Source organism: Oncorhynchus mykiss, chromosome 9, assembly GCF_057628025.1.
Source record: "Oncorhynchus mykiss isolate SJ-2025 chromosome 9, ASM5762802v1, whole genome shotgun sequence".
NCBI classification, from domain to species: Eukaryota; Metazoa; Chordata; class Actinopteri; order Salmoniformes; family Salmonidae; genus Oncorhynchus; species Oncorhynchus mykiss.
The window spans coordinates 4,761,405-4,778,638 of NC_143030.1; the positions used below are offsets into that span (position 1 = coordinate 4,761,405).

A 17,234-nucleotide genomic window follows, 5' to 3' on the forward strand; every position below is an offset into this window, starting at 1 on the left:
GGATATTCTCTAGCTGTTTAACCTAGTGAGGGTGGGCTACTCTCTTAAACCACTTGTCTACCTGCCGCCCCAATATACAGTGTCCTCTGTAATTTTTGGGACAGTGAAGGGTTGGTAGGGTTAGTGTAGGGGCAGTGTGGGGTAGGTAGGGTTAGATTAGATTAGTTAATAGATAGTGTGGTATATCCAGTGTCCCCTGTAATTATTGGGACAGTGTAGGGGTAGGTAGGGTTAGTTTAGATTAGTTAATAGATAGTGTGGTATATCCAGTGTACTCTGTAATTATTGGGCCGAATTTCATTTCCACAGAGGGTTCTACCTGGAACCAAAAAGGGTTCTACCTGGAACCAAAAAGGGTTCTACCTGGAACCAAAAAGGGTTCTACCTGGAACCAAAAAGGGTTCTCCTTTGGGGAAGACAGACGAAAATCCTTTTGGAACCCTTTTATCTAAGTGTGTAGAGACATCATAGAAAAACATGGAGGGTCAGAGAGGAAACGGTTCAGGTGATAATAGAGACAGTAGATCTAGCTGGTCTGTCATAATATAATAGAGACAGTAGATCTAGCTGGTCTGTCATAATATAATAGAGACAGATAATCTAGCTGGTCTGTCATTATAATAGAGACAGTAGATCTAGCTGGTCTGTCATAATATAATAGAGACAGATGATCTAGCTGGTCTGTCAATATAATAGAGACAGTATATCTAGCTGGTCTGTCATAATATAATAGAGACAGTAGATCTAGCTGGTCTGTCATAATGTAACAGAGACAGTAGATCTAGCTGGTATGTCAATATAATAGAGACAGTATATCTAGCTGGTCTATCATAATATAATAGAGACAGTAGATCTAGCTGGTCTGTCATAATAATACAGACACAGTAGATCTAGCTGGTCTGTCATAATATAACAGAGACAGTAGATCTAGCTGGTCTGTCATAAATTAATAGAGACAGTAGATCTAGCTGATCTGTCATAATATAATAGAGACAGTAGATCTAGCTGGTCTGTCATAATATAACAGAGACAGTAGATCTAGCTGGTCTGTCATAATATAATAGAGACAGTAGATCTAGCTGGTCTGTCATAATATAACAGAGACAGTAGATCTAGCTGGTCTGTCATAATATAATAGAGACAGTAGATCTAGCTGGTCTGTCATAATATAACAGAGACAGTAGATCTAGCTGGTCTGTCATAATATAATAGAGACAGTAGATCTAGCTGGTCTATCATAATATAATAGAGACAGTAGATCTAGCTGGTCTGTCATAATATAATAGAGACAGTAATCTAGCTGTTCTGTCATAATATAATAGAGACAGATGATCTAGCTGGTCTGTCAATATAATAGAGACAGTAGATCTAGCTGGTCTGTCATAATATAATAGAGACAATAGATCTAGCTGGTCTGTCATAATATAATAGAGACTGTATTCTTGCTGGTCTGTCATAATATAATAGAGACAGTAGATCTAGCTGGTCTGTCATAATATAATAGAGACAGTAGATCTAGCTGGTCTGTCATAATATAACAGAGACAGTAGATCTAGCTGGTCTGTCATAATATAACAGAGACAGTAGATCTAGCTGGTCTGTCATAATATAATAGAGACAGTAGATCTAGCTGGTCTGTCATAATATAATAGAGACAGTAGATCTAGCTGGTCTGTCATAATATAATAGAGACAGTAGATCTAGCTGGTCTGTCATAATATAATAGAGACAGTAGATCTACCTGGTCTGTCATAATATAATAGAGACAGTAGATCTAGCTGGTCTGTCATAATATAACAGAGACAGTAGATCTAGCTGGTCTGTCATAATATAATAGAGACAGTAGATCTAGCTGATCTGTCATAATATAATAGAGACAGTAGATCTAGCTGGTCTGTCATAATATAACAGAGACAGTAGATCTAGCTGGTCTGTCATAATATAATAGAGACAGTAGATCTAGCTGGTCTGTCATAATATAACAGAGACAGTAGATCTAGCTGGTCTGTCATAATATAATAGAGACAGTAGATCTAGCTGGTCTGTCATAATATAACAGAGACAGTAGATCTAGCTGGTCTGTCATAATATAATATAGACAGTAGATCTAGCTGGTCTGTCATAATATAATAGAGACAGTAGATCTAGCTGGTCTGTCATAATATAATAGAGACAGTAGATCTAGCTGGTCTGTCATAATATAATAGAGACAGTAGATCTAGCTGGTCTGTCATAATATAATAGAGACAGTAGATCTAGCTGGTCTGTCATAATATAATAGAGACAGTAGATCTAGCTGGTCTGTCATAATATAACAGAGACAGTAGATCTAGCTGGTCTGTCATAATATAATAGAGACAGTAGATCTAGCTGGTCTGTCATAATATAATAGAGACAGTAGATCTAGCTGGTCTGTCATAATATAATAGAGACAGTAGATCTAGCTGGTCTGTCATAATATAATAGAGACAGTAGATCTAGCTGGTCTGTCATAATATAACAGGTACTGTCACGTTCTGACCATCGTTCGTATGTGTTTTCCTTGTTTTAGTGTTGGTCAGGACGTGAGCTGGGTGGGCACTCTATGTTGTGTGTCTGGTTTGTGTATTTCTATGTTTGGCCTGATATGGTTCTCAATCAGAGGCAGGTGTTAGTCATTGTCTCTGATTGGGAACCATATTTAGGTAGCCTGGGTTTCACTGTGTTTGTGGGTGATTGTTCCTGTCTCTGTGTTTGTTGCACCAGATAGGGCTGTTTCGGTTTTCTCACATTTCTTGTTTTGTAGATTGTTCATTGTTCATCTTTATTAAAGATGTTTACCATTAACCACGCTGCGTTTTGGTCCGCCTCTCTTTCCCCAGAAGAAAACCGTTACAGATACAGTAGATCTATCTGGTCTGTCATAATATAATAGAGGCAGTAGATCTATCTGGTCTGTCATAATATAATAGAGGCAGTAGATCTAGCTGGTCTGTCATAATACAATAGAGACAGTAGATCTAGATCTAGATCCAAACCTGAGAAATGTTACTATTATAGAACAGGTGATGAATATAGAGAAATATTATTATAGAACAGGTGATGAATATAGATAAATGTTACTATTATAGAACAGGTGATGAATATAGAGAAATTTTACTATTATAGAACAGGTGATGAATATAGAGAAATGTTACTATTATAGAACAGGTGATGAGTATAGAGAAATGTTACTATTATAGAACAGGTGATGAATATAGAGAAATGTTACTATTATAGAACAGGTGATGAATATAGAGAAATGTACTCACCTCCACCTTGTCCGAGGCTACAGCATACCAGTGTACTCAACAGCACTGAAACACACAGAGAGAACTATCACTATGGTACATGATGTAAACACTGAAACACACAGAGAGAACTATCACTATGGTACATGCTGTAAACACTGAAACACACAGAGAGAAATATCACTATGGTACATGATGTAAACACTGAAACACACAGAGAGAAATATCACTATGGTACATGATGTAAACACTGAAACACACAGAGAGAACTATCACTATGGTACATGATGTAAACACTGAAACACACAGAGAGAACTATCACTATGGTACATGCTGTAAACACTGAAACACACAGAGAGAACTATCACTATGGTACATGATGGAAACACTGAAACACACAGAGAGAACTATCACTATGGTACATGATGTAAACACTGAAACACACAGAGAGAACTATCACTATGGTACATGCTGTAAACACTGAAACACACAGAGAGAAATATCACTATGGTACATGATGTAAACACTGAAACACACAGAGAGAAATATCACTATGGTACATGATGTAAACACTGAAACACACAGAGAGAACTATCACTATGGTACATGATGTAAACACTGAAACACACAGAGAGAACTATCACTATGGTACATGATGTAAACACTGAAACACACAGAGAGAACTATCACTATGGTACATGCTGTAAACACTGAAACACACAGAGAGAACTATCACTATGGTACATGATGGAAACACTGAGCTTTACCACAGATATTAATGTCCTTAATAGTGACACATTTTTTAGTCAATCTAATTAACATAATACAAACATCCCCAACAAAATCATTCAGTTTAAGAGGTATCTGTTTTTTTGCTTTTAATCCAACACATTCCCTTTATTGGCCTTCAGCATCTACTGGTGTGTTTTTTGCTCTACGACCCCCAAAGGTGTCACAGGACTCGGCTGAAGGTAACCCATATAAATGAATGGTAGTATGGAGATATATATAGATATTAACCCATATAAATGAATGGTAGTATGGAGATATATATAGATATTAACCCATATAAATGAATGGTAGTATGGAGATATATATAGATATTAACCCATACAAATGAATGGTAGTATGGAGATATATATAGATATTAAACCTTCATCTGAAGGTAACCCATACAAATGAAAGGTAGTATGGAGATATATATAGATATTAACCCATATAAATTAATGGTAGTATGGAGATATATATAGATATTAACCCATACAAATGAATGGTAGTATGGAGATATATATAGATATTAAACCTTCATCTGAAGGTAACCCATACAAATGAAAGGTAGTATGGAGATATATATAGATATTAACCCATATAAATTAATGGTAGTATGGAGATATATATAGATATTAACCCATACAAATGAATGGTAGTATGGAGATATATATATATAGATATTAACCCATATAAATGAATGGTAGTATGGAGATATATATATATAGATATTAACCCATATAAATGAATGGTAGTATGGAGATATATATTGATATTAACCCATACAAATGAATGGTAGTATGGAGATATATATATATAGATATTAACCCATATAAATGAATGGTAGTATGGAGATATATATAGATATTAAACCTTCATCTGAAGGTAAACCATCTAAATGAATGGAAGTATGGGGTCTGATACGATGGAGACAGTTAGTCTAACTGGGGTCTGATACCATGGAGACAGCTAGTCTAACTGGGGTCTGATACCTTGGAGACAGCTAGTATAACTGGGGTCTGATACCATGGAGACAGCTAGTCTAACTGGGGTCTGATACCATGGAGACACCTAGTACAACTGGGGTCTGATACCATGGAGACAGCTAGTCTAACTGGGGTCTGATACCATGGAGACAGCTAGTCTAACTGGGGTCTGATACCATGGAGACAGCTAGTCTAACTTGGGTCTGATACCATGGAGACAGCTAGTCTAACTGGGGTCTGACACCATGGAGACACCTAGTATAACTGGGGTCTGATACCATGGAGACAGCTAGTCTAACTGGGGTCTGACGCCATGAAGACAGCTAGTCTAACTGGGGTCTGATACCATGGAGACAGCTAGTCTAACTGGGGTCTGATATAAAATAAAAATGACATTACAGACAGAAGACTTTAAAATTGACATACACTTAAAAACCAGGTTTGCTGTTCACTTGCGCTAAAAAGATGGGAATTCCATGTCCTCATGGTTTTTTTTAACGATTTTTGAAAATATTTCCAAAATTACCAGGGCCGCCCCTAGGGAGTTCATGACTCTGTATAATACTGTATATTAGAAGGGAGTTCATGACTCTGTATAATACTGTATATTAGAAGGGAGTTCATGACTCTGTATAATACTGTATATTAGAAGGGAGTTCATGACTCTATATAATGCTGTATATTAGAAGGGAGTTCATGACTCTGTATAATACTGTATATTAGAAGGGAGTTCATGACTCTGTATAATACTGTATATTAGAAGGGAGTTCATGACTCTGTATAATGCTGTATATTAGATGGAAGGGAGTTCATGACTCTATATAATACTGTATATTAGATGGAAGGGAGTTCATGACTCTGTATAATGCTGTATATTAGATGGGAGTTCATGACTCTATATAATACTGTATATTAGATGGAAGGGAGTTCATGACTCTATATAATACTGTATATTAGAAGGGAGTTCATGACTCTGTATAATACTGTATATTAGAAGGGAGTTCATGACTCTGTATAATACTGTATATTAGAAGGGAGTTCATGACTCTATATAATACTGTATATTAGATGGAAGGGAGTTCATGACTCTATATAATACTGTATATTAGATGGAAGGGAGTTCATGACTCTGTATAATACTGTATATTAGATGGAAGGGAGTTAATGACTCTGTATAATACTGTATATTAGATGGAAGGGAGTTCATGACTCTGTATAATACTGTATATTAGATGGAAGGGAGTTCATGACTCTGTATAATACTGTATATTAGATGGAAGGGAGTTCATGACTCTATATAACACTGTATATTAGATGGGAGTTCATGACTCTGTTTAATACTGTATATTAGATGGAAGGCAGTTCATGACTCTGTATAATACTGTATATTAGATGGAAGGGAGTTCATGACTCTATATAATACTGTATATTAGATGGGAGTTCATGACTCTGTTTAATACTGTATATTAGATGGAAGGCAGTTCATGACTCTGTATAATACTGTATATTAGATGGAAGTGAGTTCCATGCCCTCATGACTCAGTATTACAGACCTACAGTATATCTATCCACCCTGCCTTTCTATGGTCTTCTAAAGCCTCGTTAACAGATCACCGACCATTTCGAATCCCACTTTACCTTCTCTGCTATGCAATCTGGTTTCCGAGCTGGTCACGGCTGCACCTCAGCCACTCTCAAGGTCCTAAACGACATCCTAACCACCATCGATAAAAGACAATACTGTACAGCCGTATTCATCGACCTGGCCAAGGCATTCGACTATGTCAATCACCACATTCTTATCGGCAGACTCAACAGCCTTGGTTTCTCAAATGATTGCCTCACCTGGTTCACCAAATACTTCTCTGATAGAGTTCAGTGTGTCAAATCGGAGGGCCTGTTGTCTGGACCTCTGGCAGTCTCTATGGGGTGCCACAGGGTTCAATTCTCTGGCCGACTCTTTTCTCTGTATACATCAATGTGTCAAATCGGAGTTTGAATTTGAAAGGTTTGAATTGACAAGTATTTACCGTTCAAAAAACAATTGAGTTAAAACCTGGGACCTGCTTCCTGCTGCTAGCTGGACATAATGCTATGCTAGGCTATTGATAAACTTACACAAATGCTTGTCTTTCTTTGGCTGTAAAGTATCATTTCAAAATCTGAGATGACAAGGTGATTAACAAAAGGCTAAGCTGTGTTTCACTATATTTCACTTGTGATTTCATGAATATGAATATTTTCTAGTAAGATTTTTTGTCCGTTGCGTTATGCTAATTAGTGCAGTTGATGACAATTCTCCCGGATCCGGGAGGGGTAGTTCCAAGAAGTTAAACTATATAGATGTTAAACAATACAGATATTAAACTATATAGATATTAAACCATATAGATGTTAAAACCTCTCTGGGAAAATGCAGAGCGCCATATTCAAATAAAATACTATAAAATGCAAACTTTCATTAAATCTTATTAAATTAAACCTCTAGCGTCGAGCAATCCCGTATCCGGGAGCGTAATCATAGCCTCAAGCTCATTACCATAACGCAACGTTTCCTATTCATGAAAATCGCAAATGAAATGAAATAAATATATTGGCTCACAAGCTTAGCCTTTTGTTAACAACACTGTCATCTCAGATTTTCAAAATATGCTTTTCAACCATAGCTACACAAGTATTTGTGTAAGAGTATAGATAGCCTAGCATAGCATTAAGCCTAGCATTCAGCAGGCAACATTTTCACAAAAACAAGAAAAGCATTCAAATAAAATAATTTACCTTTGAAGAACTTCGGATGTTTTCAATGACGAGACTCTCAGTTAGATAGCAAATGTTAATTTTTTCCAAAAATATTATTTGTGTAAGAGAAATAGCTTCGTTTTGTTCATCACGTTTGGCTAAGAAAAAAAAACTAAAATGCAGTCACAACGCCAAACTTTTTTCCAAATTAGCTCCATAATATCGACAGAAACATGGCAAACGTTGTTTAGAATCAATCCTCAAGGTGTTTTTCACATATCTATTCGATGAAAAATCATTCCTGGCAGTCGGTTTCTCATCAAAGGCAAACGGAAAAATACTGCAGCTGCAGATTACGCAATAATTGCGACGGAGGACACCAAGCGACCACCTGGTAGATGTAGTCTCTTATGGTCAATCTTCCAATGATATGCCTACAAATACGTCACAATGCTGCAGATCTACAATACAGTTTACATTTGGAGAAGTTTGTGCCTATAGGGTATTTCAGACAGTTGTTAGGAAACCTTTTTACTGAAGATTGTGACTATTTTTGATTATTGTGTGTGTATGTATTTTAATGTGTGTCTGAATGTGTTCCTAATATTTTGGATATTTAATTAAACCACACAGATATTAAACCACACAGATATTAAGCCACACAGATAATAAACCACACAGATAGTAAACCAGATAATCACAGAGTATAAGACACAAGTGCTCCGTCTCACCTGCCGCAACACAGAGAGAGAGAGAGAGAGAGACAGACACAGAGACAGAGACAGAGACAGAGACAGAGAGAGAGAGAGAGAGGAGAGGAGAGACAGAGACAGAGACAGAGACAGAGACAGAGAGAGGGAGAGAGAGAGAGACAAAGAGAGAGAGATAGTACTTACAGAGCTGCCAGCAGAGTGGTGTCAGTTCTCTCATGTTTTGATGCTGAGTGAGACTGAACTCCAGTTTTAGACTTATAGACAGTATGCCTCTTTCCTGTTCTGACCACACACACACGGCCTTGCTGACGACGTGGTGAAACAGAGGAAGAGAGAGTAGATTATTTTGTCTATACCTCCTCTACCACTGTATATTTCTTCATTGCCACTTCTCCCACCCCTGGACTAGAATCATATCTGTTAATGCCAACCATTCCCATGTGCTCAACTGTGTTATTCTGAGAGGACTGACCTCTAACCCCTACTGTCAGACACTACTGTAGATCTGAGAGGATTGACCCCTAACCCCTACTGTCAGACACTACTGTAGATCTGAGAGGACTGACCTCTAACCCCTACTGTCAGACACTACTGTAGATCTGAGAGGACTGACCTCTAACCCCTACTGTCAGACACTACTGTAGATCTGAGAGGACTGACCTCTAACCCCTACTGTCAGACACTACTGTAGATCTGAGAGGACTGACCTCTAACCCCTACTGTCAGACACTACTGTAGATCTGAGAGGACTGACCTCTAACCCCTACTGTCAGACACTACTGTAGATCTGAGAGGACTGACCTCTAACCCCTACTGTCAGACACTACTGTAGATCTGAGAGGACTGACCTCTAACCCCTACTGTCAGTCACTACTATAGGGAGGAGGAGCTAAAGGCTTGAGAGTAGGATCTCGGGAGTAGGGTCCAGGGAGTAGGGTCCAGGGAGTAGGGTCTAGGGAGTAGGGTCCAGGGAGTAGGGTCCAGGGAGTAGGGTCCAGGGAGTAGGGTCTAGGGAGTAGGGTCTAGGGAGTAGGGTCCAGGGAGTAGGGTCCAGGGTGTAGGGTCCAGGGAGTAGGGTCTAGGGAGTAGGGTCTAGGGAGTAGGGTCTAGGGAGTAGGGTCTAGGGAGTAGGCTCCAGGGAGTAGGGTCTAGGGAGTAGGGTCTAGGGAGTAGGGTCTAGGGAGTAGAGGCTAAGGGTTGGACCATGGTGCTTTTCTTCATTAGACACAACTCTGCTAAATGGCTCCCTCTTCTGTTCAGTTTTTGCAGCTTTGCCTAGTTGACATCTTACTAGTTAGTAGCCTGATCTGTAGCTGTAATACCATGGAGAACCAGTGTGGTACAATACAATGTTGTTCACTACACTACCTTGTTCCTGTCCTCGGTAGCTGTAATACCACAGAGAACCAGAGAGGCACCAATACAATGTTGTTCACTACACTACCTTGTTCCTGTCCTCTGTAGCTGTAATACCACAGAGAACCAGAGAGGAACCAATACAATGTTGTTCACTACACTACCTTGTTCCTGTCCTCTGTAGCTGTAATACCACAGTAAACCACAGGGGGTGTTGATATCTCACCTGACATTATTATATATTTTCAAATGTATTTTTATTATCAAATGTAAAAATATACAATCTACCTGCCTCTCAACATTTACATTACATTAGTAATCTAGCAGACTCCCATCCAGAGACACAGAAGCAACTAGGGTCAACGCCCTGCCCAAGGACGTCAACAGATCTCCCAACAAGTCAAAACGGAGACCCAAACCAACGACCTATCAGCCACCGGCCCAAGCTCCCAACCGTCAGACCACCAGCCATCCAAGATACCCCCCACAGTTCCACAACAGCTGCCCCTCAACCCTCCAAGATCCCCCCACAGTTCCCCAACAGCTTCCCCTCAACCCTCCAAGATCCCCCCACAGTCCCCAACAGCTGCCCCTCAACCCTTCAAGATCCCCCCACAGTTCCCCAACAGCTGCCCCTCAACCCTCAAAGATCACCCCACAGTTCCCCAACAGCTGCACCTCAACCATCCAAGACCCCCTCCCCCCCAAAAAATACCATCAGTTAATCAGTGTACTTTTTCCATAAATAGACAGGTATTTACATCTCCATGGTTGCAGGATCTTGTCAACATAAGTCAGAAGTAGCATTATAAATGTTCACTTACCTTTGATGATCTTCATCAGAATGCACTCCCAGGAATCACAGTTCCCACATTAAATGTTTGATTTGTTCGATAAAGTCCATCATTTATGTCCAAATACCTCCTTTTTGTTTGCACGTTTAGCCCAGAAATAGAAATTCATGAGGCGCGATCACTAGGTGCAGACAAAAAGTCATAAAGTTCCATTACAGTCCGTAGAAACATGTCAAACGATGTATAGAATCAATCTTTAGGATGTGTTTAACATAAATCTTCAATAATGTTCCAACCGGAGAATTCCTTTGTCTTTAGAATTGCAATGGTGTCATGTACTGTCATGTTGTCTTGTCTCTGTCCTTTCCCTTCACCCTGTCTCCCTCTGCTGGTCGTGTTAGGTTACCTTTTCTCCCCCGCTTTCCCCCAGCTGTCCCTTGTCTCCTCTAACTACCCATTCACCCCGTTCCCCACCTGTTCCCTTTTTTCCCTCTGATTAGGTCCCAATATCTCTCTCTGTTTCTGCTCCTGTCCTTGTCGGATTCTTGTTTGTTTGTGTCATTCATGCCTGAACCAGACTGTCGTCATGTTTGCTGTAACCTTGTCCTGTCCTGTCGGAATCTGCCGGCCCATCTGAGCCTACCTATGTTTGGTAATTAAAGAAGCTCTGTTTAAGTTGATTCGCTTTTGGGTCCTCATTCACGCACTTTAACAGAAGAATCCGACCAAGAATGGACCCAGCGACTTCGGATCCTCTCCACTCAGCCGTCGAGATCCAGGGAGCGATGCTAGGCAGACACAAGCAGGAATTGTCTGCTGCTCGACATGCCGTTGAGACCCTGGCCACCCAAGTCTCCAACCTCACAGAACAGGTTCACCATCTCCGCCTCGATCCACCGGCCACTTCCAGGGCTTTCGAATCTCCGGAGCCCAGAATCAATAACCCGCCGTGTTACTCTGGGGAGCCCACTGAATGCCGCTCGTTCCTCACCCAGTGTGATATTGTGTTTTCTCTCCAGCCCAACACTTACTCCAGGAGCACTGCTCGTGTCGCCTACGTCATATCTCTCCTTATTGGACGGGCTCGTGAGTGGGGCACGGCAATCTGGGAGGCAAGGGCTGAGTGTACTAACCAGTATCAAGACTTTAAGGAGGAGATGATACGGGTTTTTGATCGATCTGTTTTTGGGGAGGAGGCTTCCAGGGCCCTGTCTTCCCTATGTCAAGGCAATCGATCCATAACAGACTACTCTATTGAGTTTCGCACTCTTGCTGTCTCCAGTGGCTGGAACGAGCCGGCCTTGCTCGCTCGTCTTCTGGAGGGTTTCCGCGCAGAGGTAAAGGATGAGATTCTCTCCCGGGAGGTTCCTTCCAGCGTGGATTCCTTGATTGAACTCGCTATTCGCATTGAGCGACGGGTTGATCTTCGTCACCGAGCTCGTGGAAAGGAGCTCGCGCTCTCCGTCGCCTCCCTCTCCGCATCACTACCATCTTCCTCTGCCGGCTCGGGTGCTGAGCCCATGCAGCTGGGAGGTATCCGCATCTCGACTGAGGAGAGGGAACGGAGAATCACCAACCGCCTCTGTCTCTATTGCGGTTCCGCTGGTCATTTTGTCACTTCATGTCCAGTAAAAGGCCAGAGCTCGTCAGTAAGCGGAGGGCTACTGGTGAGCGCTACTACTCCTGTCTCTCCTTCAAGATCCTGCACTACCTTGTCGGTCCATCTACGCTGGACCGGTTCGTCAGCTTCCTGCAGTGCCTTAATAGACTCTGGGGCGGAGGGCTGTTTTATGGACGAGACCTGGGCTCGGGAACATGACATTCCTCTCAGACAGTTAAAGGAGCCCACGGCCTTGTTCGCCCTGGATGGTAGTCCTCTCCCCAGGATTCAGCGTGAGACGCTACCTTTAACCCTCACTGTTTCTGGTAATCATAGTGAAACCATTTCTTTTTTAATTTTTCGTTCACCTTTTACACCTGTTGTTTTGGGCCATCCCTGGCTAGTTTGTCATAATCCTTCCATTAATTGGTCTAGTAATTCTATCCTCTCCTGGAACGTCTCTTGTCATGTGAAATGTTTAATGTCTGCTATCCCTCCTGTTTCCTCTGTCTCTTCTTCACAGGAGGAGCCTGGTGATTTGACAGGGGTGCCGGAGGAATATCACGATCTGCGCACGGTGTTCAGTCGGTCCAGGGCCACCTCTCTTCCTCCACACCGGTCGTATGATTGTAGTATTGATCTCCTTCCGGGAACCACCCCCCCCCGGGGTAGACTATACTCTCTGTCGGCTCCCGAACGTAAGGCTCTCGAAGATTATTTGTCTGTAGCTCTTGACGCCGGTACCATAGTCCCCTCCTCCTCTCCCGCCGGAGCGGGGTTTTTTTTTGTCAAGAAGAAGGACGGGTCTCTGCGCCCCTGCATAGATTATCGAGGGCTGAATGACATAACAGTGAAGAATCGTTATCCGCTTCCTCTTATGTCTTCAGCCTTCGAGATCCTGCAGGGAGCCAGGTTTTTCACTAAGTTGGACCTTCGTAACGCTTACCATCTCGTGCGCATCAGGGAGGGGGACGAGTGGAAGACGGCGTTTAACACTCCGTTAGGGCACTTTGAATACCGGGTTCTTCCTTTCGGCCTCGCTAACGCTCCAGCTGTCTTTCAGGCATTAGTCAATGATGTCCTGAGAGACATGCTGAACATCTTTGTTTTCGTTTACCTTGACGATATCCTGATTTTTTCACCGTCACTCCAGATTCATGTTCAGCACGTTCGACGTGTCCTCCAGCGCCTTTTAGAGAATTGTCTTTTTGTGAAGGCTGAGAAGTGCACTTTTCATGCCTCCTCCGTCACATTTCTCGGTTCTGTTATTTCCGCTGAAGGCATTAAGATGGATCCCGCTAAGGTCCAAGCTGTCATTGATTGGCCCGTCCCTAAGTCACGCGTCGAGCTGCAGCGCTTTCTCGGCTTCGCGAACTTCTATCGTCGTTTCATCCGTAATTTCGGTCAGGTGGCAGCTCCTCTCACAGCCCTTACTTCTGTCAAGACGTGCTTTAAGTGGTCCGTTTCCGCCCAGGGAGCTTTTGATCTCCTCAAGAATCGTTTTACATCCGCTCCTATCCTTGTTACACCTGACGTCTCTAGACAGTTCGTTGTCGAGGTTGATGCGTCAGAGGTGGGAGTGGGAGCCATCCTTTCTCAGCGCTCCCTCTCTGACGACAAGGTCCACCCATGCGCGTATTTTTCTCATCGCCTGTCGCCGTCGGAACGTAACTATGATGTGGGTAACCGCGAACTGCTCGCCATCCGGTTAGCCCTAGGCGAATGGCGACAGTGGTTGGAGGGGGCGACCGTTCCTTTTGTCGTTTGGACTGACCATAGGAACCTTGAGTACATCCGTTCTGCCAAACGACTTAATGCGCGTCAGGCGCGTTGGGCGCTGTTTTTCGCTCGTTTCGAGTTCGTGATTTCTTATCGTCCGGGCTCTAAGAACACCAAGCCTGATGCTTTGTCTCGTCTCTTCAGTTCTTCAGTAGCCTCCACTGACCCCGAGGGGATTCTCCCTGAGGGGCGTGTTGTCGGGTTGACTGTCTGGGGAATTGAGAGGCAGGTAAAGCAAGCACTCACTCAAACTCCGTCGCCGCGCGCTTGTCCTAGGAACCTTCTTTTCGTTCCCGTTCCTACTCGTCTGGCCGTTCTTCAGTGGGCTCACTCTGCCAAGTTAGCCGGCCACCCTGGCGTTCGGGGTACGCTTGCTTCCATTCACTAGCGTTTCTGGTGGCCCACCCGGGAGCATGACACGCGTCGTTTCGTGGCTGCTTGTTCGGTCTGCGCGCAGACTAAGTCCGGTAACTCTCCTCCTGCCGGCCGTCTCAGGCCGCTTCCTATTCCCTCTCGACCGTGGTCTCACATCGCCTTAGATTTTGTCACCGGACTGCCTTCGTCAGCGGGGAAGACTGTTATTCTTACGGTTGTCGATAGGTTCTCTAAGGCGGCTCATTTCATTCCCCTTGCTAAGCTTCCTTCTGCTAAAGAGACGGCACAAATCATCATCGAGAATGTTTTCAGAATTCATGGCCTTCCGTCAGACGTCGTTTCGGACAGAGGTCCGCAATTCACGTCTCAATTTTGGAGGGAGTTTTGCCGTTTGATTGGGGCTTCCGTCAGTCTCTCTTCCGGCTTTCACCCCCAGTCTAACGGTCAAGCAGAACGGGCCAATCAGACTATTGGTCGCATCTTACGCAGTCTTTCTTTTCGCAACCCTGCGTCTTGGTCAGAACAGCTCCCCTGGGCAGAATACGCCCACAACTCGCTTCCTTCGTCTGCGACCGGGCTATCTCCTTTTCAGAGTAGCCTCGGGTACCAGCCTCCGTTGTTCTCATCTCAGTTCGCCGAGTCCAGCGTCCCCTCCGCTCAGGCTTTTGTCCAACGTTGCGAGCGCACCTGGAAGAGGGTCAGGTCTGCACTTTGCCGTTATAGGGCGCAGACTGTGAGAGCTGCTAATAAGCGTAGAACTAAGAGCCCTAGGTATTGTCGCGGTCAGAGAGTTTGGCTCTCCACTCAGAACCTTCCCCTTAAGACGGCTTCTCGCAAGTTGACCCCGCGGTTCATTGGTCCATTCCGTATCTCTCAGGTCATTAATCCTGTCGCAGTGCGACTTCTTCTTCCGCGATATCTTCGTCGCGTCCACCCGGTCTTCCATGTCTCCTGTGTTAAGCCCGTTCTTCGCGCCCCCGCTCGTCTTCCCCCCCCCCCCCCCATCCTTGTCGAGGGCGCACCTATCTACAGGGTCCGTAAAATCTTGGACATGCGTCCTCGGGGCCGTGGTCATCAGTACCTAGTTGACTGGGAGGGGTACGGTCCTGAGGAGAGGAGTTGGGTTCCCTCTCGGGACGTGCTGGACCGTGCGCTGATTGATGATTTCCTCCGTTGCCGCCAGGTTTCCTCCTCGAGTGCGCCAGGAGGCGCTCGGTGAGTGGGGGGGTACTGTCATGTACTGTCATGTTGTCTTGTCTCTGTCCTTTCCCTTCACCCTGTCTCCCTCTGCTGGTCGTGTTAGGTTACCTTTTCTCCCCCGCTTTCCCCCAGCTGTCCCTTGTCTCCTCTAACTACCCATTCACCCCGTTCCCCACCTGTTCCCTTTTTTCCCTCTGATTAGGTCCCAATATCTCTCTCTGTTTCTGCTCCTGTCCTTGTCGGATTCTTGTTTGTTTGTGTCATTCATGCCTGAACCAGACTGTCGTCATGTTTGCTGTAACCTTGTCCTGTCCTGTCGGAATCTGCCGGCCCGTCTGAGCCTACCTATGTTTGGTAATTAAAGAAGCTCTGTTTAAGTTGATTCGCTTTTGGGTCCTCATTCACGCACTTTAACAAATGGAACGCAAGTTACCTCTCACGTGAACGAGGGTGGTCAGTTAATGGCACTCTGGGAGAGACCTTACTCAAACCACTCTCATTCGGCCCCACTTCACAGTAGAAGCCTCAAACAAGGTTCTAAAGACTGTTGACATCTAGTGGAAGCCTTAGGAAGTGCAATATGACCCCATAGACACTGTAAATTCGATAGGCAATGAGTTGAAAAACTACAAACCTCAGATTTCCCACTTCCTGGTTGGAATTTTTTCTCAGGTTTTTGCCTGCCATATGAGTTATGTTATACTCACCGACATCATTCAAACAGTTTTAGAAACTTCAGTGTTTTCTATCCAAATGTATGCATATTCTAGCTTTTATGGCTGAGTAGCAGTTTAATTTGGGCAATTTTCATCCCAAATTCCCAATGCTGCCCTCTACCCTAGTGAAGTTAGGGTACTGGCTCAGCCTGGTCTCCATTAGCTCGGTGTCCTGGATCAGCCTGGTCTCCAGTAGCTCTGTGTCCTGGCTCAGCCTGGTCTCCATTAGCTCGGTGTCGGGGACAACCAGGCTACCTAAGTATGATTCTCAATCAGGGACAACCAGGCTACCTAAGTATGATTCTCAATCAGGGACAACGATTGACAACGGCCTCTGATTGAGAACCATGCCAGGCCGAACACAGAAAATTCCAAATTATAGAAAAAAGAACATAGACAACCCACCCAACTCACGCCCTGACCATACTAAAAGAAATACATAATAAAAGAACTAAGGTCAGAACGTGACACAATGTGATTTTCTGGATTTTTGTTATAGATTCCGTCTCTCGCAGTGGAAGTGTACCTATGATAAAAATTACAGACCTCTACATGCTTTGTAAGTAGGAAAACCTGCAAAATCGGCAGTGTATCAAATATTTGTTCTCCCCACTGTATCTATCTATCTATCTATGTAAGGGATTTCCTCCTCTTCTTCCAAAGAGGAGAGGCGAGAAGGATCGGAGGACCGATATGCAGCGTGGGAAGTGTCCATGGTTCTTTTAATAAGAAATAGTACACATGAACAACTGAATACAAAAAACAATACACGTGGAATGAACGAAACCCAAAACAGTACCGTGTGGTGAAAAACACAGACACGGAAACAAATACCCACAAACAAACAGTGAAACCCAGGCTACCTAAGTATGATACTCAATCAGAGACAACTAATGACACCTGCCTCTGATTGAGAACCATACTAGGCCGAAACATACA

General features: G+C 43.4%; 1 protein-coding gene across 1 annotated transcript in view; it reads right to left on the reverse strand.

Moving 5' to 3' along the window:
* The window catches only part of LOC110518027 (sialoadhesin), an 87,161-nt gene extending 78,384 nt beyond the window's left edge, over positions 1–8,777 (reverse strand). Inside the window, exons 1-2 of the mRNA XM_090185658.1 lie at positions 8,659–8,777; positions 3,291–3,335 (exon numbers count right to left, since the gene is read on the reverse strand). Of these exons, the coding sequence (XP_090041784.1) occupies positions 3,291–3,335; positions 8,659–8,692 (79 nt within the window). The 5' untranslated portion in view covers positions 8,693–8,777. The remainder of the gene's footprint in view (positions 1–3,290; positions 3,336–8,658) is intronic.
* Positions 8,778–17,234: the final 8,457 nt, after the last annotated feature.